Genomic DNA, 27,706 nt, shown 5'->3' with positions numbered 1-27,706 from the left:
GCGGGGGGCGGGGGAGGGGGGGGGGGGGGGGGGGGGGGTGACATGGAGGGACAACCAGAAAGGTACTGGCAATGGGCAGGGGAACATTCTGCTGTGACATAAGGCAGGGAAGGATTTAGGCGGGCAGCAGATACTTAAGAATAACTGACTGTATGCATGCCCTTAATCTACAGTAGACACAAGGAAACTGCATGTTCATGTGAAAGAGATTAACTGCCTCTCACATACAGAGGGTACCGCAAATGGGACAGCATGCACTCCGGCAGTTACCAGGATTACTGATCTGCTACTCTTTACAGCCATGGGTCCACACAGTACCATTTCCTCCCAGACACATCTCCATAGGGCTATCCCATCTATTGAGACTTCCAATACCAGTTCACATAAAGCAATTTTTTAGTAGTCAGTGACACTAAATTACCTGATCTGGTATGCATTTAAGTTGAGGTAGAAATCTCTATGGCAAGGAAATACTACCTAATGGAAAACCAGAGGTATTGCCAGCTACACATCAGAACACATTCCTACAAGGGGGTACCCAACAGAGATAGCTAGACCTTAGGTCCAAGCACGCAAAAGGAGGCAATTCTTCCTATAGTGGGTTATGAATCTGTAACAATATGTTGTCTGAAGACTCCTGGTGAGACCAGTGAAACTGCTTTTCTGAAGATGTTAACAATGCTAATTTTTTGCATAATTTCAAAAAGGAAGATTGGATGAATTAATAGAAGAGAAGTCCATGGAGGGCTCCTGACAGCACAAAAAATAATTCTGGCTCAGAAAGTTCCTGAGCTGAAACTAGTGGGAGGCTGGGAGAGGCACCAGCTTATGGCTTCTTCCAGAGACAGGATACTAGGCTAGATTAACCTTTGTTCTGATCCAGTTTTAAGAGTGATGAGTTCAGAGTTCACTTATACAATTCTGGGACACTAAAAGGGAAGCCTTCAATTCTGTTTTAACTGTTCTGCTCTGTCTCATTGTTCTATCTTAACAATTTTGCCTGTAGCAACCATAGCATTATTTAGCAACCACTATATCTTTCTTGTGTTATGTTTTGTCAATGTTTTTTCAGGTGTTCCTGAAGCAGAAGTTACTTGGTTTAAGAACAAGGTCAAGCTGTCCTCTGCTCACCATCTGCATGATGGTTTGCTGCTAATTGCAAATGTTTCTCTGTCAGATCAGGGGTTGTACTCCTGCAAGGCAGCCAATCTTCATGGGGAGGTAACTGAAAGCTCCCAGCTATTGGTTCTTGGTAAGTCCAGGGTATTTTGCACTTACAGCAATAGTAATGTGGCTGCTGGCATGTCTAGCCTGCAGATCTAGTGGATGTGGAAAGAGGGAAGCACATACAGTCAGCTGTGTTCTAAGAAAAGAATCAGTCTGCATTTGTTCTCTTGACAGCATTACCTGAAATAAGGTGGTGATAAAAGGAAGATGGATAAGGAGAAAATGTCTCAGCACAATGACTGCACCTCCCAGTCCTGAGAGATTCAGTTTCACTTTTTCAGTCTTGCTAGTTAAGAAAAGCATTTATTAACCATTTCTTAAAGTGACTCTCTTGAAATCAGAATGATGCCACTTTTTCCCTGTGAAGTGCTCCACCTCTGCTGAGCAGCCTTTCTGTACATGGCTGTGTGATACTGACCCATTTCACCCCTAACAGGTGCATAAACCCAGTGCACATTTAAAAAGCACTTCTCAAGTTCAGTGAAGGGCAAAGTTTACTTTTTCTTGGGTTTCTAAACAACAGAGAGAAAGCCCAGCTGGGTGATTTGAAAAGACAATGTCAGCTGTGAAGCATGGGTGGCAGTGTTACCTTGTGGTAATTGGATGTGTGGGAAAGGGTTTCCCTTTCCTAGTAATTCATCTTCTATCAGTTCTCCATGCCTGGCAGATGAATGATCCAGCAAGACTTTGTAAGTGCTTCTATACATTTGATAGTGAAGTGTCAAATTTTGAAACCTAGTCCCTGCTATTGGTGCAACACCATTAAAGTATCCATTACAGCTCTCATCTTTTATGACTAGAGTGAGCATGGGTCCCATGGATGTTGCAGCTTCCAAAGGAAGTTTTAAAGTGAGATTTCTCAGTTTCACAGACAACACTAAAACCCCTTTATGAATGTTCACATGATTTCCCTGTGAATCCAGACTGGCTCTAGAAACTCAGTCTAAAAAACTCTGGAAAAAAAAATCAGCTGGGTTTCAGCCTATAAATAAACTCCTACATGTAAGTCCTTTTCTGATCTTTATAAATGGCTTAGTTTTTAAAGATGCAACATTACTGTGAGTTATGCAAGCTGCTTATGTTTTTAGGCAAATAACATTTTTAATTCCTTGATGGAAAGAAACAGTTCAAGCATCGATGACTCGTACTTCTGGTGCTGAATGTGATCAGCAATAGAAAACTTGCTTAGTGTGTGCCCTGATCTATTTGGAAGGGGATGAAGCCACCATTCACTTAAATCAAATATCCCATCATTTCCATGACAAACAGAATTGGGAATGATAGGCAAGGCAATTGATTTTTAAAATAGCTTTATGGTTGGTAAAGAACTAAGTCCTGCAGTTCTCAGTGTAGACTGATCCTCTTGAGCTCTGAACTCTTAGTGCTTTGGAGCTCAGCCTAACTATACCACAGGATTTGGCAGGGTTATAACCATATTTAGTCAGTGCTTGATCTGGATTGTAGCGGACATTGAAAAGTTTTCCACTGACTGCCACGGACATTTGATTCAGCTTCTATGCTGTATAGATTTGGTCTTTCATATCTCCTGATATCATGTATCTTCGTCACATATGAAGAGGGTCAACCAGAATGCCATGGTAGTCTTCAGAGATAATTTCTTTCATTTTGTGATCATAATGATACAGATGTTATTTTAATAACTTCTCTAGTGCCTTAACTAACATGAGGCAAAGCACACCTTTAGTAGTTTCCCAAAGTTACTTTGACTGCCCTTGTAAAATGCAGCAAGGCAAATAATGCAGCAATAACTGGTGGTGGGTTTTTTGATGTCCGTGAGATGTTTTCTGCTACAATGTTGCTCATCACTTCAGTCTCCCAATCTGTTGTTACCAGAGCCTCCACAACCTCTTCCTTACCTAGAAGAATTGACAGCAGTGCTTTCCAGTTCTGGGACCAGCACTCATTCAGTGCTGACCTCTCCCTCAGGAACAAAAATGACCATCAGTCCAGGGAGTTCTGTTCTTATAGGTAAGTCAAGTGCTTTAAGATTTTTTTAGATTAAAAAGAGTTTAGGGTTTAGATTATAGTTATGCATCCAGTTATCCATTACAGTTAAGCATCCAGTTATCCAGCCATGGAGCACTGGGACAAAAGACATCAAACCAACAGCACATTGTCAGTCATAATCACTGCCAAATTGTTCTCAGAACTCAGAAACTCATTTAAAAAGAGGAGGTCCTCTTATTAGTGTAGTGCCCCAAAGCTGCATGCAGTATAAGGGCTCCATTGTGCCACACTTTATAACACCCTGTAAGAAGCAGTACCTGCTCTGAGGGGCTGGCAATCTCATTCAAAGCAAGACATGGCAAACTGGTGTGCCAGCTGATCTAAAAGAAGAAACGCTTGTGGTTCTGTTTTTCTCCTGCATTTGTGTACTAGTCTTTCCATATGTCTGCTATTCATATTGTATATCTTTGTTCTTCAGAGCCTTTTCTAGAGTTTTGCCTATCCCTTTAGACATGTTTTTCTCTTGCAAGCTCTCTGTTTCATTCTGTTCATTTTATTCCTCTCTGTTATATCACACAACCAATGTCTGTACAAAACCATATAAGTAAATAATCCCCAATGAAATTCTTTTTTTTTCTTTTCATCCTTTTCTGCCTTCCATATAGCTTTCTCCCCTTTACACTGCAAGTTCTGTTACATGCTGTAAACTCCTTTCAGATCTGTGGGCATGATTTGTTTGCAAAGAGAATCTCATCCTTTTCTAAAGTTCAGGGCATGTTTATTTTAAAATTTCATTTCTCATGCTGATCTTAAGCCTCTACTAAATGTCAGGCTCAGATAGGTGAACAGCTTCTCTAATGGCCTTGTTACTGCATACGATGAAATCTTGTCAAGTCCTGCAGTTTTAGATCAATCTTTTGTCTTTTTGGGGGTAGGGATCTGAAACTTTTAGCAAAGACTCTGTAGGTGGTTTGAGTGTTTATAGCTCTGGTCTCTGTACCTTCCAAACCATTCTTTGCTTACGTTTAGTAGCAATTTTAAGATTTTATTTTCACAGTGGAGGCTTTTTATTTATGTTTTAGTTTTGTATGGTTTACTTTTCCCCAGTGCTGACATCTGCATATATTTGCAATGGCTTTTAGCGTGCAGCTCCGTATTACATTTCTGCTTGCACAAAAACTTCACTGCAATAGTCCTTGGTGGGGGGAATATCTGAAGGTATTTATTAGCATTGAATAAATCATTTCGAGTATAGTTTTATTGTACTCACTGTTGTAAGACTGGGTCACACTCCTGTTTCATCCATTTCCTCTCAGGTTTCCAAAAAGAGGTCTTTAGTAGTTGTAGGGATTTTTTATTGTTTGAAAGCAGTAATTGAACCACAAAGGGTGTTCTGCACTGCCTGTATATAACCACGTCTAAATTAATTTCATTTGGCCTAGTTGCCCTGTGCCCTGCCATTCCACTTCAGGGGCAAGGAAACTCCATGAATTTTAATAGCGAAACAGCAAGCCAGTTTCATTCTTGAGGCAATTCCCTCAACTTCACTGGAGTTTTACTGACCTGGATTTGAGGCCTATTATTATTAAAATCTAAGGAAACCTCCTGAGAGATTTTTTATAATGAAAAATCAGCATGGAATGGGCTACCCAATCAATTAGAAAGCTACAGTCCAGTGTGCTGCATCATGTTGTATCACTGAAACAAACACACAAAGCATTCAGCTTCTATGTATGTTATTTAAATACGTTGTCTGTAGTCATACCAAAGAATTTGGTTTCATCCACAGTGATGATAAGCATTACTGCAAAAAAAAAGGACTCATCTCTTAGATTTTTTTTTTTAAATCTACATCTACTTTACTCTGTACACTAATATCAGTATGGATTACAATCAAAGACTCTATTTTTACTCCCAAATTTAGTCTTCTCACAGTCTTCCAGTGCAGTGGCTAAATTTATCATGGACTACTGTGATACCTTCGTAGCCTCACTGTATCCTGATGAAATGTTCACATTTTGGCAAAAAAAAATTGCAGCAATTTTTTTGATCAAAAGACGAGATGCCATCATTATGTAAATTCTTGCCCTTTATTCTGTTTTTATTCTTTGGATGACAGGAACACAATGCAAATCCTGGAGCATAATGGTTATTCTAGGGAATCTGAAGATATGAGTGAACCTGTGGGGAAAATCCTAGGAAATTATTTGGAATCTGGTTCCCATTCCTTTTATCTCTTGGATTACGTATTCTCCAGTTTGTTCACTGGGAATCTGCTGTCACCCACAGCTTAGGACTCTGAATTTTCACTTTTCCAGGCTACACTACCTCTATCCAATTTTGTGTATTTAGCAAAAAAAAGTCCCAATTTGTAGGAGATACTGAAAATAACTGTAAAGTGAACTTTTTCATGACCAGAAAAAGTACAGTCAATTGTAAAAAAAGGAAGTACTGCTGCTCCATATTTATTGTGGTCTCCCTGCAGACTTCCATATCAAATTTACTCACTTCACAAATCAGAACATGATTTTACTGACTGCCAGCACTGCAAACAAAGTCCTAGAAAGCAGATTTCTTTCTGTTTTTATACATTATCCCCAATGACCACAGAGTTAGAGCAGCTTAGCTGCCAATTTCACTGCTGCTTCAGAAGATGAAGAGCTGGACTACAAATTCCTGTTCTGCAAACACCAATGTTATTTAGTGATGAAGCTGTTTTTAAAACAAAGTAATAACAAAAACCTTTCACTTAAAAGATGCAAATGATTGCCCTTACCAAAACTAGTATTTCCTCTCATTTTTCTTTTACTGGCAATAGTATATCCCCCTCATTTTCTAGTAAGAGTCACTTAGATGCTCAGAAGTCCCAGAAAACAGAATGGAAAACTATAATTATGATAGCCACCTTGCTTGCAATGGCCAGCCTTTTGAGTATCAATAAATTACTTATTCTGAGAGTGCCAACTGCATTAGAGCCAAGGCCCAAATTTCAAGAGGGTTTTCAGTCTTTTTTTTTTTTTTTTTTCCCCCAGAGGGGACCACTTCAAGTCTGTGGCTAGTATTTGCCTACCTGCAGATTTAAGGGTTATCTAGATGTGGCACTGAACAGAAAAATTAACCTAGAACTTTTTGAATGTTCTGCAGTGCATTATAGTGAGTCAAATGCTGTGCCGCTGAGTACTTTAGGAGAAGAAACAGATCATACAGATAGACTGATGCCATGATCAGGGCCAAACTCTTTCAGCAGAGCCAGAGAAGATAGTGCTGCTATTCCTTGCTATGTATCTTGCTTTTGAGCCATAACGTCTGTAAACATGGGTCTAATACTTGTTCAAAATCAGTGTAAAAAGCAATAAAAGATCCAGATGAATACAGCTGATCTTACCAGTACAAATTTCTTACAAAGTTTGGTGATATACTCAAGAGCAAAAGTATATGTTCTTGAAACATAAGTTTTCCTTTACTCCCTTTTGCTCTTCCCCTCTCTACCATAAGCCGGCTCTACATTTTCCTAGGTTTTGGGAATTACTGCTGCATTAAAATGGAAGCAGAAATGCAAAATACAAAATAATTTACAATCTGCACAGAGTCAGCAAAGAGAATACTCATGAGTAATTATGATTAAACCAGTGTCTGTGCTCCCCTAAGGAAAAAGACAGCTGCAGAAGTTGTGCAGTAGGAGTCTGGTAAAATTATGACTGTCTGAGAAGTTATTTTGCACATCATTGTTTTCCTCTTCACCGTCTGTAATAAATTGGCATCACATTTGAGTAGTTCTAATGCTAAAGAATATTTTTTTAGCAACTTTATTTTACACTAATAATACTTCCACTGTGATGAGGATAAAGCACCAGGTACATTCATGGGATAATCTGTCCTGTTAATTGTGTTTTCCATTCCCTTCCATTTTTGTCTCAGTGAAAATTCTGCCTTGTCACACTATTTAGGAGAATCCCCAGGTAAGTGATATTTCTATAAAGATGAGAATTAAAATGGATATCAAGAGTATGCCATTATCATTGCAATTAATTCTTCAGACTCTATCACACTGATTACATTCTAAATACTGTATAAAGTTCATACGGTGCTGCAGTATCTTCCTTCTACCTCAGACTACACGGTAGCATTTCATTGAAATGTGTGGCTTTTCATTTGCATATGTGTACTGTGTACATTTCAGTGTATACAGTACGTGATGATATCTCTGCTTGGTTGAACATTTTGACCACACTGATCGTGTTTGTTTTTCAGACAATCAGACACTAGTCCTGCTGCTGCCAGGCTCTGAAAGCAGAGTCGAAAGAGCAAGGTCCTCTAGGCAATCTGCTCCCTTGGGTTTTTTTCCTGCCTGCTGGTTGGTGCCATGAATTAGTTAATCTGAAAACCAGTGATCTACAGCAGCGGTCCAGAATGCTGCCACATAAAATAGTATCACTGACCTCTGGGGCAACATCTGTTTAATTTGGGGGTTGTGGTAAGAGTTGCAGCCCTTGAACTTGTGTCTCTAAGCTTTTCCAGAATCAGTGACCTAGATTCTGTTCTAACATAGATACGAATGATGCAGGGCTCCACCAAGGCAAGTTCTGGTAAAAAACTAGGGGTGTCAGGCTTGCTGCAGGTATCCCAGTCTGGAGACCTGTCATTTGGCCAGCTCCTTCACATAAAAGATCTTTTAGCCTCTTGCACAACTTAAGCTTTGCTCTGGAGTAGCGTTAAGGGAGTTTTCAAACACTGTGGGATTTCTGACCTGTTGACTAAAGGACTTACACATTCTAAATTTTGAAGCACCCTCTCCCTTCGTGTTGTTTCTCAAAACCTCTCCCAAAAGGCTAAAGCACATTGTTAATAGGACAGAAGTAACAACCTCCCTTGAGTGAGCAGCACTGGCTTTCCTGCACCTATCTGCCCTCCACCTCCTCTGCTCTCTGCGTTTGTTATTTTTCTTGTGCCACAGGAAGTTTCCTGAGCTTCTGATGTTTTAGGATGTTATCAGCTTAAGAAATACAGAAAGGCTTCTACAGCAGCACGTGACCTTCACAGCTTGGGCTGGTCATTACATTATGTGCTAGCTCTTGCTCTGCCTTTTGTTGAACTCCTTGTGCTGTACTGTTGTTCAGTGCTTGCTCCACGTACCTCTTTTGAGTGTTATTTTTCTCCTATAAATGTACTTGTACAGTTAACCTGGAACTGTAGGAATGGTGGGGCAGAAGGGTATTCCTTTTCCATTTTTGTCATGCACTGAATAAACCCATCAGAGCTAGCTCAGGAGGTCATTTCAGCATACTGTATCCATTCTGGTAGGCTTTGGTTTCATGATTTGCCATTGGTGATTGTTTTCGGCCCAGTCCTTATTAATACAAGATTCTCGGTGTGTAGGATTCCTGTTGTCAGAGTCATTTTTAGAAAACAGTATTACTGCCACAGCTTGAAAATCTCCTTGCTTTTTTACTGGCCCAACCATGTGGCATATATTTGGGAACTTCTTTTACAGCCTCTGTGGGGCAGAGAATGGGCCTAACTCAATTTTTGCTGAATATGGTGTACATTTACAATGCTATGTAAATGATATCTAATAACAACAACCTGTGTGGCATTGGGTAACCAGTTTAGGTGTTTTGAGAACTGTTTAAAAACCATGTCATATGTTTGGTACAATAAGTTTCAACTGCTCCTTTGGAGCCATAAATAGTAATTTAGAATACGTTCTTTTTTTAAAATGCTACTGTCATCAGCTGATTTGGCCTATTTCAAGAATTCCTAAATACATGGCTTTTCTTGTCTAGCATAAGTTTATGTTCATTTGACCTCCTTTAAACTATTAAAAATAAAGGTTGTACTTACATTAACATTAATTCTTTCTTTTGGGGATATTCAGGATCACATTCCCTTTTCTAAGTTTTATTTCATTCAGTATATGAAAGCACTGAGAATTAATTTGCATAACAAAAACAAGTTAAGTGTCTGTTTAAATTTCCACTTCGTACTATATTGAAAAATCTTTCCCCATAAGACAAACTATAAAGACTTGTCTCTTAGTTTTGCCACTTCAGCAAAACAGGTTTTACATACATATGACTTTCAGACATGATCTTACCTATCTTCATTTGGTTTGATAGCATTTTTAAAAGTTGAATACATGCTGTGACATTTTCTTCCTTATGTTAGATACAGGACTGAATTAAATTTAAGTCAGTTAGGCTTAACATGCATTTCTCATTTCAGTCGCTTAAGGAGAAAATCAGGTATGACAGAAAATTGGCTAAGTATTTCTCTGTGCCAGTCTGATCCCACCTGCGTAGTGTGAACACAGTAGTACAGTGTGAACTACAACGTAGTAGCTCAGCATCAAGCTTGTATCTATTCACGCTGATCTGTGGCTTCTCTACATTTTGTTCCAAGCATTTTTTCTTCATTTCATCCTTAATCTTGTTTCTGTTTTGAAAGTATACTTTAATTCTTTGAATGTAGAGATTAGGGTGGAATGCTGCCATATTTCAAATCCTATAGCTGCATTATATTTATCACTTCAACACAGTGTATTGTGGTCTACCACACGTTTCTGAGTTCGGTAAAATATATGCAGAATCACAGATATTTTATTTTTTTTTAGCTTGCTTTGTTTCCATTTTAATATAGTTAATAATTCTGCTGCCAAATCCCTTCTTTCCTCCTTTGCCAGGCATTTCAGACAGTAGTTGGCAATCAACTTTCATCTCCCAATTTTATGTTTGGATAGGTACATATCTGTGACTTCCAGAAGCAGGGTCATAGGCCTTCTGGGTTTTAAGTCTAGCTGAAATTTTCTGTGGACTTTCTGTGCTACATTTATTGTACTTTGTGATGTCCTGAAACATGCAGTCCCTAACAAACTGGGATGCTTACTTTTTTTTCAAATTCAGCCTTTTTTTTTGTTGATTCAAAGTATTTTGAACTAACACAGCACAAACATTTGCCTAGTTTGCAAGGAGTGTGATCACTGATGAATAGTGACAGTGTAAAACTGCACTTTAAGGTTCAAGAAGGTAGTTGAATATTAATACCAATGGATCCAAACTGCATACTACAGTTTATATCCAGGCTATGCTATCCAGACTGATGTCTTAAATAGGAAATAATTTTCAAAGATGAAAGTGTTGGCCTGAGACTAAGAAAACAAGAGTTTTATTTCCAGCTCCATTGCTGGCATATGGCTTGGCCTCAGGTAAGACAGCATGCACCTCCATGTGCCTTGGTGAGCTACTGGGATAATGGAAAAGCTGAGCTTAACTCCCATGGCACAGCAGTTTCAGGGCTGCAGTTGGAAAGCTAAGTACTTTGTTGAGCTCGGACTGCAGAACTATTTTGTTTAAAGACATTTCAAAGTAACTGCCTCATCTTGACCTGAAGTCTTCATTCAGATTCCATCTTTAATAACTATTAGACATACTGCCTGGGATTAATCAGCAGGTCAGTAGCAAGTTACAGAGCTATTTGTTAGACAGATATGAATGCATGAAAATAATCTATATTTTAAGAATAGATATCTTTTTTAAAGGCAATGCTGTTTTGGTTTTTTTTATTTGTACTACAAACTGTATTTAGTACTTGCAAAATTTGTTTGATGTTTTCACCGTTGCTTTCCATGCAGTTCTGCTGATTTAAGGTATCGGGCTGCTAAAAAAAAGAATCTAAAATCAATAGCCTTTGCATTTGTTTTTTTCTGTCATTCAAGTCTGCAAGTGAAAGAGTGATGCATGCTTCATATTTTGTTGTCTTAGCGTTAGCACAGTAGCCTGAAGTCTTTCTGCAGCTACAGTCATACAGGAAGTGTTGCAGAGGTATAATGAGGAGCTGAATTTGGCCTGCGCTCTGCATTTATTCTTTTCTCTCAAGAATTTATTAGCATTGTTGTGAAACATTGGTCTTACCTTTCCAAATACACGCTTGTAACCCTTGAAATACTAACACTTTCCCTACTAGAAGATGTAATTTTTATTAGATTTTTGTTTGTATCTCCAGCTTTTGCCCATCTGTGACTCATCCTGGCTTTGAATGAATTCAGAGTCACAGTAGACTTTGGAAGGGAGGCTGAAGGCAATATTTTCTTTCTCTAGTTAAGGACTGAAGGAGAAGGGCCCTTTCATGCCAGAACTTTCACTGCTCAGAAACAGACCCCAGAAAATGTTCCTTCCTTGCCTTCCCAAAGGTTCTGATGCACTAAAGCTCTGCAATAGCTGTGCTGTCTGGAAACAAAGCCAGTTTTTCTTTCTCAGGTGTTAAAGGGACAGGTATTGAGATTTAGAATGATAAAGCAGTCAAAGTCCACTGGGATTGGAGGAAATAGAGAATAGGTGTTGGTAATCTGCATTAAATGGTATTAAAATTATTGCTGGGAGATGAGAAGGGGATATTAATGGAACATGTTTTTTTATTGTACTCTGGTTCTCACTGAATATGCACAAAACATTATCCCACAGCTTATGCATCCATACACATGGGAAACATATAGGAAATATCACTTGTGAAATGTGATTGATGCTTGTTCTGCATACACAAATGGGGAGCATCCTTTACATATGAGTCTCATAGGTGTTAGTAAAGTTTTATTGTTAAGTGTTAAAAAAAGTAATAATTACTCAGTGGTAGAATGTATCTAGGGAATAGAGTTCGGGTTTTTTCCTCCATATTATTGATTACTGGCTGTTCCTTTAGCTAATATTTTATATATACATTTTGGAAGAAGAAATAATATACAAGGCAAGTAAAATAGTCAGTACTAGGAAGACTATATTGTTTGCCTGATAATAAAATTTTTAAAGAAAAACAGGCACAAACTAGGACCATTTGCACACTGAAGTCCATTTCAGTTCCTCTGTGTTTAACATCAGACTGACCTTTCTGCTTTGTTCATTTATCCTGTGCAGACTGTTTGCAATGCAAACAGTATAACTGAGCTCACAGCATGTCTTTGTCAGTTGTCATGGCTATGTGCTGACCTGTGGAAACCCCTGCAATTATCTTAAAAGACAAGCAAACTATAAGAAATTAGAATACTGTAGGCAAAACTCATACAGCCACTTATTGTTAAGTTTGTCCATTTCCTGTACATTCCTTTGTTTTCCATTGGTTTTAACTTAGGCAGCCTTAAACCTATGAGGCTTAAATCTTTCACATTACTCATTTACTTGAGAATGAGTATCTTGGAAATTGAGTGAGTTGTTTTTCAGCTCAAGAGTAGGAAAAGACATATTAGTACTTCAGGACTAAAGGAATAATGCAAAGTGAAGCACAGCAGGAATAAATAGAGAGCTTACAGAAATAGGAAAAAGGACTGAGCAGCAAAGAGAGCTGTGCCTTTGTGGTCAGGAAGTGAGCGCTGGGGAGAGAACTGCCATGGGTAAAACTGCATTAGATCTTGCCAAGAAAATTAAAACAAATAGCAAAGACTCTTCACCCTTATAAATAAAAGTGAGGAAAGGGAAAAGGGGAGACCACTGTGAGCAGTGTGCACACTCTCATTCTGCTTTTTTCTTCCCTTTTTCCTTCTTTTTTAATACTTAGCTGCATTAACTAGTTCTTTGCCAGTGAAACATCGGCACTACAACTGCAGAGCCTACTGTGTACGTCACTCACCTTCTGCCAGGGAGCCCTTGCTGTCTGTAATACCTATTTCTCACAGAGTGAACCAGCCCCAAAGGGCAGCTTTATCCAGCCCACACCCTTCCCCACTGTGGATGCAGGCAGGGCTTGCCAGCAACAGGGGACACAGAAAGACCCCATGTAGCCACTGCACCAATGAGTGAGAGGCCCAATATTTATCCTCCGGCACGGCAGATGGGGTCTTCCCTGTGCCTGGATCTACCTCTCAGCATGAAAAATGGCTGGGATGTGCCACGGTTCACCACTGGCTTTTTCCATCTTGTATGAGTTCTGCTTTGTATGAGCAAGAAAGCTTCAAATTTTGTGGGCAAGGCAGCATCTTCTGCCATAGGAATAATATAATTGGAGATATGGTTAGTGGCTAAAGGCAGATGAGTAAAGACTACAGCAGCCCAATCCCTAGTGTTAGTTTAGGGGTGTGACCAAGGTCAAAAGAAGGGTAGCAAGGGTCCCTAAACCAAGTAATGTGCTCCTCAAGTCTCAAGGCTTTGGTCTTAATGATGGTTGGAAATCAAACTGTTCAGCCTTCCTGGGCAGATTAATGAAAATGGTATTTTTATTCTTGCAGTGATAGGCACCTCAGTAAGGTGTAGATAAGTTCTTAAGGAAAAAATGTATATTTAAATAAAATCTTGATTGCAGCAACTATAAATCATCTTACCTCTCTTGTAGTAACAGTACTTGCTCAGTATATGTTGGTTGAGGGACTCCTCAAGTGGACGGGCAAGAATGAAAGGAAGAACAGTAACAAAAATGTCACATTCCAGTGTCTCTTCACTGTGTAATGCAGCTACAAAGGCATTATATTCAACATCCTTATTTGTTTCAGTGAATAATAAATAATAATCAAATAACATGGAGATGAAAATGCAGAAATATCAGCTGATAGAATTATTCCTTAATCTTAGAACAGTCTTCCATCTTTTAGTATTTTAAATTTGTACTCTTCCTTTTTTTACCCCATTCTTTTTGAACAGTGCTAGTGTGAATGTTCATGTATACATGTTATGGGTTTTTTTATAATACACTTCTTTCAGAAGGGATTTTGTATACGGTAAAGTCATTCATTACACATACGTACTAATATACACAAAACAGTGTAAAGTTGCAGTATAACAAACTAACAATCAGTATAGATTGCATTCACAGAAACTTAGCCAGACTTTTCATGTATCAGTGAGACTCTTGGAAGTGCAGGACTAGCCTAACCCACAAGCAGTCCAAGTAATATATGCCACCCCTTGCACTTGGCTTTTCTGGGTCCCCCACCCCTGCAATTGGTGTGGATGGCTGCACCACAAAAATTGCCTAGTTCTTTCTTTTTCCCCAGGAAATACATAAGGCAACTTAGCTATCTTTCCCAGGCTATGCAAGTCTCACGAATCTTCTGCAATTCATCATGAGACTGGCAAAGTGTTCAGATGGTATGAGGACCACAGGAAATAGTATCTTACAGATACTCTCCCTCAGCTCAGCAGGCAAAGAACTCACTGTGAACCTAAACCTCATCAGCTGTGATGATGATCCATAGGCATACCTGTACAATGCTTCAGAACAGCAGGGGTTTTTCAGTTGCTGGTTTTGGTTGGTTGTTGCTTGGAGAATTGTCCATTGCTGTTGCAAAAATCCTCTAAAAGGTTGATTTTATCACTTTGTTTCTTCAACAGTTTTTTGTGTAACAAAAATTTCGTGTAAACTTCTGTGTAACAAGAACTTCTGATTCTTAATGTAAAAAACAAGAGAGGAAGAAGGCCCTGTGATTTAAATAGGAGGTTTGGAGACCAAGTTCTGTTTGTATTGTTTGTTCAAGTGTGCTCCTTGAGCTTATGCTAGGTGTGTAACCTCCCTATCCCACTTTCCTCAATACTAAAATTATGATGATCCAAAATAATGGAAACTTTAGAAGGCTTGATATAAATATTTCCAAGCTGATCTGAGATTTTCATGGCTGATTAACTGGCTTTTGGATAATTTTTTTTTCAGCTAATGAGAAGGTATTTATTACCACAGTATTCCTATTTTTCATTATGAGAAAATCGGATGGAATTGACTTTTTCCCATAATTTTGACCACTTCAGAGCATGTAATTTTGCAGCAAGTTCAGTACTCAGCAGGTTTCTTTCATGTCCCTGGTTTTTAGGTTGTGCTGTGGATGGTCATCCAACCCCGAACATCACCTGGCTTTACTCTGGTGAGCCTCTCAGTGTGCGGCATCACCTCCTGGCAGCAGGCCGGATTCTTCAGATACTCAACATCAGTGATGCTCCTGATGGTGAATTCAGCTGCCTTGCTCAGAATGAGGCTGGCTCACTCATGCAAAAAACATCCCTGGCTATACAAGGTAACTTTCCAGTTTCAGTCCTGCTGCCCTGTGAAGCTCTTGCCATGGACTCTCCTGCACTGCCTTTCTCATCCTGGATTTCTCCTCTCTGAAGCCAGGGCTGCCATGTGCAGCCAGAAATAGATGTTTTGATGGTTTACTGCTATGGATATAGATTTGCAGGACTACCAGGTACCTTATAGTGTCTTAGGTTTCACTTTACCAAAATGACACCTGCTATTTCTGGCCTGCTGAGCATAAAACACACCTTACTGATTCAAGCTATACTTACGCTTGTTGAGTCTAGACAATTTTCTTGTCCAGAAATTCAAGACAGTGTCACAGTTTGAACCCCTAAAATTAGAAGCCCCTCTGTTAATTTGCTAGTCAGTGTTTCACAGTCTCTTCTTGCTTGAAAACCTTTCACTTGTGAAAATGCTGCAGCTGTTATATTTACCCTAGAAATAAGCTGAAGGTGATGAAGCCACAGAACAGAGCAGTGCAGATGGGTTGGAACAGAAAATGCAGCTTTCGTTGCTCCATTTGTCAGGGATGGAGTGGAGAAGAATTTGACTTCTTAAATTTTGCCATAAAATTTTAAGTGTGTTGGAACTCACCTATTCATCTTCAGGATTGGTGATCTGTGTGATCTACCCAGTGAGAAACACACTGTTGTATGATCATAGAATCGTAGATACAGCTGGCAACTGCAGTTAACCACATCTTCACTAAATCACATCCCTTTAAAAATATAGATGAAATGTCCTTCAACACTGGCATCTGGCTTCACTTAACTGCTCTGCCTTGTAATTCACTTTGCATGCCTGATGCTTCTAAGCACCAAAAAATGGGGTTTGTTGCACCAAGGATGGTCAGTGGCTTACATCAGCTGGAATCGTGTTCCTTCTTTGTTCATTGCCTGGTGCCTTGTAGGAGTAGGCATCTTCCCTTCACATGAGACTCCGAGTCCAAGTATTTCATCCTGGAAAACATCTCTGACTCTTTCTTTTCTAAGGGTCTCTTGCTGGCAGGTTTTGAGTGTTAACATGTCTCTCCTATGCTTTTTGGCAGAATACCTGTGGTCAGTGGACAAGCTGGTGGCTTGTTCGGCTTCCTGTGGCCACAAAGGGGTGCAGCTGCCCCAGCTGAGGTGCTTACTGGATGGGGCTGAAGTCAACATATCCCACTGCAAAGAGAAGCCCAAGCCAGCCCTGCAGCCCATCGCATGCAACAGGAGAGACTGCCCTTCACGGTTCGTCTGTCTCATGTTAAAATGTCATACATGCTTTTAAAAGGTGCTTGAAGAGTTCTTTGCACTGGACATCATGCCATGGTAGACTCTCTGGTGCCTATCTGAAGAAAAGTCATGGCTAAAAGGGAATTTATGAATGCTTAACCTAGACAGTTGGGAATTTATAGCAAGATTTGTGGAAAACATTGATGGTACGTGGTAGAAAGACAGTTTATTACTTCAGTAATTAGGTTAGAAAATAATAGAGAGGCTATTGTCTACTCTTTATTAGCAAAGCTCACAGCTTGAGTTGTCTCGGGTGATTCCAGCCTCACCCTATGTTGGATGTAAATGTTATGCCTGTTCTGAGGTCTGTACATATGGGAGTTCTATCGCCCAAGAACCTTTTTTGTGTTCCACATAGTTTCATTCCAGTTTATCCCAACAATCTAATAGACAAAAAGCTAGGTTTAGCAGCTATTTGGGCGTTTTATTCTGAGTTCTTGTGTAGCCTGAATGAACATCAATACGGGTAGGACGGTAGCTGCAGCTGCGAAGAACTCCCTTAGCAGAGTGGAAATGTCTTTTGTAAAATGGGCACATCCTATCAGTTCTAGTGGGTGTGAAGGGGTGTCAGACTGAGTTCTGCCTCCTTTTGCAGATTGCTGGCTTGTGGTTTCCTTGGGATTGTAACTCTGCTCCTGTAATCCCCTGTTTTTCACTTACTGTTAAACAAAATTGAACCAGGACAACTTGAAGGACTTCTGACTACACTTAGGTCTTCCTCTGCTGCTTCCTCCCCACACAAAACACTTTCCTTCTTTGACAACCTTTGGTGCAAAGAATATATCCTGAGTGCCTATCCAGAGAGTGGGTGTAGTGTTATACTCTCTCCATGTTAAAAATGTCCTACTTCTGTAATTCAGTGCCTCCTTAGCTGAGATGTGTAAATGTGTTTTTCCATATTTTTCTGGGGTTTTACTCCCTCCTCTCCCTTATTTCCACTGTGGACATGGTGTGTTTCAGTAAACAAGCACTTAAAAGTAGTCAGGATCTCAAGAGAGATTTAGTACAACTTCTCTGATTCAACGGTCATTTGGGACTTGTATTAAAAAAGAGACTCTAAGCTGAGGCAATGAGAGGTGTTAAGCAACCCGATGAGAAGTAAGCGGCCAGAGTTACCACTCTTGCTGTGTCTTGGATATATGGCAAGGTTCTGTTTAATTACCTTTTAAAATATATTCCTACCCCTCTTTGCAGGGAAATGTTTTCTGAGTTGCCAGCTGAGTCATAAGAAGGAAACCAAAAGAGATTTGGTGAAATATGAAACATGCTCATTAGCAGCAGTTTTCCTTGGTGATGGCAGTAAATTACATGGGAATGGTTTATGTCTTTTTATACCTTCCCTGAACTGTAACACAACCCACAATCCTCCCTCAGCTCCCAAAAAGCTGCTGAGGTGTAAGCTTGGAAATAAAAGTTGATTGAAATGCAGAGCAGAGCTTTACGAGGGGTGTGGAAACTTCAGATTCAACCTCACCAAACTGCATGAAAAAAAGTAACAGTGTTTTTGTTTTCCATGTTGGGACTGTGTTTGTGTATATACATGTTTCTGTGACCACAGGAGTTAATCACCCACAGAAGACTGAGTAATAACAATGGATGCCTCTCCATGGGACTGGAGAACGCCTATTGCCTATTTTGTAAAGTAATCATAAACACTGCTGGTGTGGGATGTGATAGGCACTATTTTCCTCCCAATAACACACAAATCCTGCCAAGTATCCTGAAAATTAATGAAGCAAACTGCTGACTTGACCATAAAACTCTTCAGGAGACTAGTAATCAGTTACATCCTTCCCGTTCCTACCTACCTCCCTACCAAAACCAACTGTACGAGTGTTTCACTTAATGATCCTTAAAGAGACAAAATGTATCATCCATCTTGGCAAGAGCTTGGACCTGGACTATTATTTGCTGTTGCTACAGGCTTTTTACTAGTTAGACTGGATTTCTTAAACCGTAGCCCATAGGGGTTCAGAGCCTCAGCCTCAGCTGGTGAATGCATGGTCTGAGCTCAGGAGGAAAGAAGAAAGGTGTCCTTTGTCCCTGGACTGACTGTGCACCGGCCGCATCCCTGAGCAACCTTCAGGCTTTTCTGGATTATCCCAGCTGTCAGGGGCATAACAAAGCAGGCAGACACCAGCAGGACCTAGCAGGCTTTTGGCTATTCTGTGAGCAGCAAGTTCAAAGTGGCCTGTGAGGTACTCCAGCAACTTTACAGAGATAGTTTTCCCTATAAAGGGGTGTAAATGGGCTAGTCATTGCTGGTGTTGTGACTGTAGTCTGTGACCAAGGCCTCCATGGCACAGTGGTGTAAGAGCAGCCATGCCCGACTCCCTGTGCCTGGCCTAGAAATATTTACTGAGCCTTTAGAAACAGCCTTAAGGGCTAGAAAAATGAATTCTGGGCTCAAAGAGCCTTGAGAAAGACAATGTGATGAAAAATGTGCTCTTTTCTTACCTTTCATCCTCTGAGCAGTTTTCAGTGACTACTATGAGAGGCGGAGGCACTCAGCACCTTCCAGAATCACACCCTAAATGAACCAAGCCATTGTTGCCTTTCTTTCATCCAATACATAAAGACCTGTTGACACCAGTGATCCTGCAAATGGTGGTGGCACATACCTACTCCCTGACCTGTTCGTCTTTCTCTCACAGATGGATGGTAACATCATGGTCTCCTTGCACACGGAGCTGTGGCGGAGGCATCCAGATGCGGCGAGTGACATGTCAGCGCCTGACAGCGAAAGGCAGCTCTGTCCCAATGTCAAATGAGGCTTGTGCCCAGGTGTCCAAGCACCCTGTGGACACACAGAGCTGTAACAGACAGCCCTGTGTGGAGTGGGTGGCCTCCTCCTGGAGCCAGGTAAGGAAGAAGCCAGCAGTCCAAGGACAGCCTCATAGTGTGGGCTAGAAAAAAGTAGCAGAAAATGAGAGGAGTGATTTTGCACCCTGGTATCTTTAGGTTAGGGTCTGCCGGCTTTTGAGGAGGCAACTAAGTTACTCAGCTCTTTCAACTCTGTATTTGATGCACTGCATGCTTGGATTTCTGTAGCTTCCTGCAATCCCTAGAAATGCTGCTTGTGAGCAGGACTTTTACTGCAGACCCCTGTATCATCCCCAGTGGAAAGTTCTGCAGCTCCTCTTTGTAGTGACAGTAACACATCTGGGAAATAGCATTCTCCAGATCTTAATTCCCCTTACCACCCAGTGAGTGTGTTTCAGTTTTGGCTGGCAGGAGTCAGGACTGATGATTGTGATAGGTTTGGGGCAGTGGGGTTGTACAATAATCCAGTTTTACAAAGTTGCTGATGCTTCCTGAGAACACCAAGAAGTGGGAGCTTTCCTGATTTGCTTCATGTTGAAAAGCAGAATGGAGGGCTAAAAGTGTTTTCAGGCTACTTCATGCTGTTTTGTAGATCTTCAAATTCTCTCCTTGCAGCTTCACGCAATGATCGGATGTTAAAAAGCTTCACTCCATAGATACCCAATGTTCAAAGTATTTAGAGTTAAATTGCTTTATTGTGGGAATCCACAGAACAGTTTGTCTTTCTGTGAGCTATGAGATTTCCTGAAAAGGCACTTGTCAATATGTAGTCAATTATAACCTGGGGCCAGTCATCACTATGTGCTTTCCTTCCTTTTCTCCCCATTCACCTTGGCTGAGCCATATGTGAAGGTTGATGAGTCCACTACAGTCCAGACTTAGGGGTAGAAATTCACAGATTTTAGCCCTAAGGTCTCCAGAGTGGCAATTCACATGGGGATACAGCATTCCAGGGTGAATGAGAGACAGTGTTAAAACCACAAAAGGCAATTTTGCTAGAGGTTAAAGCCAGATACCGATACTACTTTGACATCACTTCTGGTGAAATGAACATTTTCAATGGGAAAAAGAAAAAGCAGTCTGATAAAATCAAAGTAGTCATACATCTAATTGAAATGATAAGTCAGGTAAAGGTATAGAAGTGAGGCTTCTTACCATTCAAAAAAGAGGCTAAGAAAATAATTACCCAGAGTAATAACTATCAGTCTTGACATATAGTGAGCTATCATGAAATATTTTGCCTCCTTTTCTAATTAGCGTGTGGTAAGTCAGTATGAAAACAACAGCAAATGCTATCTCATTGTATTAGAGGTTAGAGTAATATGATAGTTTATTATTAATAACAACATGCATTCTGTATCTGCTTGGGGTAATATGCACCACACATTGCGCTGCACCAGGTTTTATTATGGTGTTGGTAGCAAAAAACATCTTCAGCTACTAGAACTTGTTATTGTTCACTACTTGAAAGCAACTTCATTTAACTCTTGCCTGTGTATTTTGGAAATCTCTCTCATGAAAGGTGATTGAGTTATTGTATTATGAGTAAAGCTTGGAATTATCCTTCGATATGAAAGAAGCAAATTTTCACTCCCTGTGGAATTCCAGGTAAAGACTGGATTGTCCTTGCAAAAAAACAATTACCTCATCCTTATTTTGTAGATCTTTATGGGCTACATTGTTCCTCATGACATCATACTCAGCTGAGACAATCAAAGACGTGTGAATTAATTTGTTAGACCTAACGTCTGTGCATTATAATATAATATTTCTTCTATCTAAGTTAAAAAAAAAAAATCAAGTCCCACATGATTCTATACAGCTCAGTCTCCAAGCCAGAAGACTGTTATCTAATTACGGTTAGAAACATACCACTGGCTCAGTGGCTCAATGGATCAGTGACCTTCTTGGTGATATCATGGGGTATCAGGTCCATGTTGCCCACACGTAGTGACCAACTTTCTGAACTCACAGAGAAAATAAACAGACTACCTACCCTGACCCCACTTCTAGAATGAATTCCTTTCCTTCATTTAATGTTAGTGGCATTTTAAGCTCCACTGTGTAATCCCTTAGTGTTTTAAAACTAGTGACTCAGACTTGCTGGGCATGAGGACTGCTAGCCTCTGCCAATATCGCAGAAGTGCTCCACATACTCCAACCAACGACATTGCCATCCACCTTGCTCAATGAGGGGGTTAACTGGGAGCAACTGGAAACCTGGCAGTCACTGCTTCTCTCTCCCAATTGTCAGGGAGGGAAGAAATAGCAGTGGGAAGGGAGTATTATGTGAGGAGTGTATGGTAGTGTGGAATAGGACTTCTACTGATGAGGGGGTGGAGGGGGCAGAGGGATCGGTCAGCAGCCCCTCCCTGGCAAAAATTCCTCCCTCACACTAAGGTCCCTTTCTTCAACCCTCAGTTTTTCTTGAATATAATTTCCAGATACTTAGAAAAATAATCTGTTTCCTAACAGTTGGTATAATTTTAAAAGAACACAAATACATACTTCATACCTATAGCTAATTATGATTTAATTGCAGCAGGGGATTAGAAGGGTTAAACAGTAAGTATGTGATTGCTAACCTTGAATAGGTTAGGATAACCTCCATATTGGAGCAAGCTTGCAGATCTACTGTGTTCGTCATGTTTGCTGCATTTGTTTATTGTCCTGCAATGCTTTTAAATTATTAAATTGAGTGGAATATGTTCTTGGTTCAATGCATTCTTGGTTATTAATTATTTGCCCATAAATTGTGATAGTACAAGCTGCAAAATGCACAGTAAAAGGAATGTATTCCTGTAGGTTCACAGGCTCTTGGCTAATGACATGAGAGTACTTTATTTGCCCTAACAGATATGTATTTAAAATGGAACTATTGAAGAGGAGAGGTAATGAATCTACAGAGCTGATATAGATATGCAGTTTTAATGATGCTGGAGGGGAGTGAGGTAGGGCAGAAGGTGACTGCATGCTCAGCCTTCAAAGCCTGCAGAGCTGCAGGAAGTGCTCAAAAGCTCAACAGTCACTGCACAGCAGTATGCACTTTATTTCACCAGCAGTCTTATGGAAGGGGAACATGTCCTGCCTTAAGTGATTTTTCTGTGTTCACAGTGTAACGGGCCTTGCATTGGGCCTCGACTGGCTGTACAGCACAGGCAGGTATTTTGCCAGACCAAAGATGGGACTACTGTGTCATCTGATCAATGCAGTGCCTTACCAAGGTAGGACAGGAATCCCTTATGTCTGAAACCACTACCCTTTGCAGAGATGTGGAATGGTGACTTAACTGACAACTTTTGGGTTTCCCCTGTGTAACAAAGAGGTCATGCTGCAACCTATACATTTGCGTGGTACAAATCTCACCAAGCTTAAGCCGAGGCTACACTATTGGTTCCTGTGAGCCCCAGAAAAAAACACTAGTTGGCCAACAACTGGAAAGTCTTCTAGGCATGCCAAATTGTAACTGAAAGGCTGTGCTATATGTTCCTAAGCTGCCAGTCTCCTTCTCTCTTATTTAAACACAAGCTCTAACTGGGGAAAAAAAGGGACTCCACAGCTTTTGTTTTCCTGCAGATAAACTCCACTGTCAACATTGTAAAGACATACTTACTTTACATGAGACTTAGGTATGCAAATCATGCCTGATCATGACTGAAAATTAATATAATTGGCTTTTTGGCTCCCGCTTGTGTTTTCATTATCTGTGTGACAAATAGGTGGGAACCAAGTATGCTGATGGATCTTGTGTTAGAATGCATTGAAGGGAAAAGGAGGGTTTCAAAGAATTGGTTTTGTTCCCACTGGCTGTAAAGCCATAAAAACTTATAAAGCCCTGCTGGGTCACCACTTCACTCATTACATCTTTTCAGTGGACCTCTGGTTTGGCACTTCATGGAAAGGCCATTTTGGCCAAATCCTCAAATATTTCAAATGGTCATTTAGCTCCAGTAGTGCTATACCAGTGTGTGCCCACTGAGGGTCTGGTCCTTGAGTGCAGTTACAAACTGCCTTTCAGTGCAGTGCAGTTTCCTCACCTTGCACCCATTGAAGACCTGACCCATATGGTGCTCTGATCAAACTATGTTTGGGATATGCAAGGCTTGCTGTCCCCAGAGCTTGCATGACACCCGGAGCGGTGTGCGGTGCTCGCTGGGCAACATGATGACAGGTCATGCCTCCCTCCCTCCTGCCCACAGGCCACTGAGCACCCAGAACTGCTGGAGTGACATCTGCGGTGTGCACTGGAGGGTCAGCCTGTGGACCGTTTGCACAGCTACATGCGGAAACTACGGCTTCCAGTCCCGGCGTGTGGACTGCGTGCACGTCCGCACCAACAAGCCTGTGCTGGAACATCACTGCTCCTGGAGGCCACGGCCAGCAAACTGGCAGCGCTGCAACATCACACCCTGTGAAAACGGTACTTTACTGAGAGGAGGGGCAGCAGTGCAGCAGCGGGCAGAGGGAATAAGCAGAGCCATCTCTCAGAAATGTAGCAGTGGACCTTGCTGCTGGGCATACTGGGGAACCTCCAGCCCAAACATGTGCAAAACGCAATGTCCAAAACTCAGCGCCCCAGTGGGGAATGATGCCCATTGTGGTTTGGTGGCAACAGTGCTAGTGCTGGGATTGTGTCCCCTTGCTAATAGCGTGTGAAAAGGCTGATGCAGTCTTAACTTTCCATTGATGGTACAGACAGAAAGAAAAACGCGAATCACAGACTGCTGGCTATAGTTAAAATACAGTAAGTCTAAATCCAGTGGGTAGGTTGATGATAGGAATTCCTGGACTGGAGGCTGCTTCCTTTCAGGTGACAAGCAACTAATTTGGCCTGCCAAAGGACTAGAAAAGTTGCAAATATTAAAAAAAAAAAAAGAACAGATGATGTGTCTCTTTGGAAAAAATGCCCTGCTATGGCAATGTCCACTTGGGAAACACGAGGCAGCGCAAGTTTAAATCACTATCTTTTCATTTGCCCCAGCTCCCACATCACGTGCTGATTTTGATGGGCAGATCCCACCCTCTAGCATGCAAGCCGGTTGCTGTGCAATCGTCATAGAAGCAGCAGAAGAACCCACTTGCGCTTGCCTACAGCTGTGCCAACTCTGACACTCCCTCCTAGTAGAGGCAAAGCAGACTCCATAGGTCCAAACCCATGAGCTGAGTTTGGGGTACCCTAATGGAAGTGGAAGGGTTGAGGGAGCTTACAGGTACCAAGCAAGACTTTTGCTGTCACTCTAGCTTCTTCCTGCTGCACAGAAATGTCCCACATCTAGACAACCATGGAGTTATCTGACACAGACAGTACTGGAAGGGGTTGTACAACTGCCCTGTGATGATCCCCCTCTCCAGCCCTAGCATGGGAAGTGGGACTCCCTTGGGCAACAACACACCCCCAAGGTTTTGCAGGGATATGGGACAATTTTCCAATCTGGAGCTCAAAAGCAGGAGGCTGCAGGCCTCAAAAACTGTCCAAATGATGCCAGGAGGACCAAATAAGTCCTAGTGGAGTTCAAAAAGTGTCTTAACATCTTCAACCTGGGCTGTGTTTTGCAACACATGTGCAAAAAACTCAACACAACACTTGGTGAGCTGGGGTGACACTCCCACACACTGTCTTTTCAAATACAGAAGGTTGGCAAAAGTGCCAAACTTATTCTGTTAAAATAAGTTTCCAGTTTTATTTGCTACTTCATCTTTGGTTTAACAACTGTTCTGAAACTCCTCGAGTCTCCCTAAAATGCTGGTAGATGGCAAACTGACAGTAGTGGAGCAGCCTCAGAAGCCCTCTCTCCAGGCTCTGAAAGCAAAGGCTGCTCACCAAGTTCTCCCTTGAGCCTTTGGCTGATTGAAGTTCCCATTCAGTCTTTGCAGCCAGTCAAGCTCATGTTCATAGTGAGACCTCACAACACAAAGCTGTCTTGGTCCCCCTCTCAACCACTCCAGGAAATGTTCTCAGGTAAGAAATCCTTTTTTCATTGCTTCATCACCATTTCTCCTTTTTGTTTCCCCTTTGGCAGCAGAGTGCAGAGACACCACAAGGTATTGTGAGAAAGTGAAGCAGCTCAAACTCTGCCAGCTCACCCAGTTCAAGTCACGCTGCTGTGGGACTTGTGGAAAATCTTGAAGACAAAAGCAATGAAAACGGAGAAACAAGGGGATCACAGCCTTTGCTTCACTGGGGCAAGGACTGTTACAGAAAATATAAATGGAATGGAATTCTTTTTTTCATTTTATTTATTTATTTCCCTTTAAAAAAAAAAGAAAACCTTTTACCAAATCATTGTTGTAAAGGGGCTTGACAAGTTTTCTTTGCTATGAATATGGGAGACAGAATACAGCAAAACACAGTCATGAGGGTAGACCACAAAGAGTCAGTGAGCCCCACACCACCAGCAATGGGCCTGAGAGGAGTGGGGCTGCCCCATAATCCATGTACATGTCTGAGGATACACCAATAGACAAACGGGGAAGCAGATCAGATTAAAATCCTAGCATCACATTAGATCACCACAATATGAAACAAATAATCAAACAGCTTGGCAGGTCATGGGGTACTGGAGGGAGAAAAAACAACCTAACCTAAACATTCAGCTATGCAATATAGAGTTACTTCAGCTATCTTAGGCTACTTTGAGAATATAAGCATATGATTTTGCTTTATTCCTTTTTTTCTTTCTAAACCCCTCTCTTCTTCTCATGTCAGGCCTTCAGATGATTTCAGTGGGAGATCCTCATGATTCTTGAGGATCTGGTGTCTGGGGAAGTTGAACAATGGTGTGTAAAATTAGTGAGTCTAAGGCACACCTGAAAAAGTTCCCAGGTTGTGCTTGTGAGGGAGGATTGGGGATAGGAGCGTTGCCCTCAGCACAGAGGTGAGGTGATGATGTTAGTTATTATTCAGGAGAAGGTGAGAGAGTATGAACTGCTGTTGACAGACTGTAGTACAAATATGCAAATGCTGTCCTGTAGTGAGCCCAGGCAGGAAAGATAGAAATTGTCTGTGGTAACAGGAGCTACTTTGCATACTGCATCCTACTAATGATTATCTGGAAAAGAGAGGAGTACAAGTTCCCAGAGTTCAGGTGCTTTCAGACCTGGGGTTTTGGAAAGGAACTTGAGGAAGTGGGTTTTCCTGTCCTGCTAATGTGAAATTTCTCTCTCCTGGCAGCCAAACCTTTTGGACAAGTTGTATAAAAGAGCTGTATTCTGATTTCTTGTGGTTATTCCTACTCAGTAGAAACAGAATGGATTCAGCATCTATCCCAGAGGACTAATGCCAATAATTTTTAACAAACTTGCTCCTCTCTTGCTGCCTCCCACAACAAAACAGGTGCTATAAAGCAGCACATTTTTAAGCCCATGTATAACACCCTGAAGATACAATCTAAAAAGTGAGGCTCAAACATCACAGCCACAGCATGACTTTGCATGCTGTCTGTGAGTCTCTTCCCCTGGCCAGCTGCAGTGGTTATTCAGCCAGTGAGGTGCTTCGTTGTTTTAGTTCCTGGGCACTCTCTCTGCTCTGCTCAGAATAGAACCCTAAAATTAGAGGAAATCTGCGAAGTAGGGTGTTTCAGCATCATGAAATTTTAAAGGAGAGCTATCTGGGTCTGAGGCTTTGGCTCAAGACCATCTCTAAACTAAAGGCTTGGCTGCGCCTCTCCTGTCACCCCCAGTGGGGCTCATGCCTTGTGGTACGTTAATGAAATGCTGTTGAAGTACTGCTGTGTTACAGCTTCCATGACACGAGGGTTTTTCAGCAAAACTGGGAGTCCACTTTTGAGGTCAGTGCCAGGTTCATGACATTAAACTGTCTCAAGTTGGCTTACTTCAAAACACATCTGGCAGTGAACCCTCTTACTACAAATGGGTCTTCAAGAAATAGTGTTGCTAAGCATCAATGTAACTTTTTATTTAAAAAAAAAAGAAGAATGTCTTCTATGTATGTAAATGTATATCTTTTCTGTATATTTATTAGGATTTCTTGTATAAAAAGTGCAATATTAATAATTGTACATTATTTTGTCCAGATAAAACTATTTGGGGTTTTTTTCTAAATCTCCCCATAATTTTGTTCCTCTAAAATCATCAGTAATAGTGTATTTCTCTTAATTTTAATAGCACTTGCATTTAATTGGGGATCTGCTTCACTGTGCACGGAGTGCTTTATAAACTATGACATGAGGGAGGGATGACATTTTTAACTTGTGAAATGATAGTTATGCATGGAATGAAGGACAATTCCTTAATAACAATAATGATGATGATGACGACGACGACAATGTGGTGGATATTTCTAGTACAGTAGTTAACAAAAAGCAGTATGGGGAAGTATTTTCATTTGTTTAATAGCAAAACATATTCAGACAATCACATGTTGAATAGTAGCTGTGTAACTGTGCACAGGATAAACATGAAAGATCAGATTT

The 27,706-nt window shown here is 41.0% G+C and overlaps 1 protein-coding gene across 1 annotated transcript in view; it reads left to right on the top strand.

The window, feature by feature from the left end:
• Positions 1-25,532, top strand: part of ADAMTSL1 (ADAMTS-like 1) — a 177,763-nt gene extending 152,231 nt beyond the window's left edge. The window contains exons 23-30 of the mRNA XM_010564475.1: positions 1,073-1,252; positions 3,082-3,216; positions 14,975-15,175; positions 16,226-16,406; positions 19,106-19,313; positions 22,389-22,498; positions 23,474-23,694; positions 25,295-25,532. Coding sequence (XP_010562777.1) covers positions 1,073-1,252; positions 3,082-3,216; positions 14,975-15,175; positions 16,226-16,406; positions 19,106-19,313; positions 22,389-22,498; positions 23,474-23,694; positions 25,295-25,401 — 1,343 coding nt within the window. The 3' untranslated portion in view covers positions 25,402-25,532. The remainder of the gene's footprint in view (positions 1-1,072; positions 1,253-3,081; positions 3,217-14,974; positions 15,176-16,225; positions 16,407-19,105; positions 19,314-22,388; positions 22,499-23,473; positions 23,695-25,294) is intronic.
• The last annotated feature ends 2,174 nt before the right edge of the window (positions 25,533-27,706 follow it).

The sequence above is a fragment of the Haliaeetus leucocephalus genome, unplaced genomic scaffold, assembly GCF_000737465.1.
Source record: "Haliaeetus leucocephalus isolate CR32 unplaced genomic scaffold, Haliaeetus_leucocephalus-4.0 Scaffold180, whole genome shotgun sequence".
Taxonomy (NCBI): domain Eukaryota; kingdom Metazoa; phylum Chordata; class Aves; order Accipitriformes; family Accipitridae; genus Haliaeetus; species Haliaeetus leucocephalus.
The sequence above is the reverse complement of the archived record's forward strand: the minus strand, read 5'-3'. Positions and strand labels throughout refer to the sequence as shown.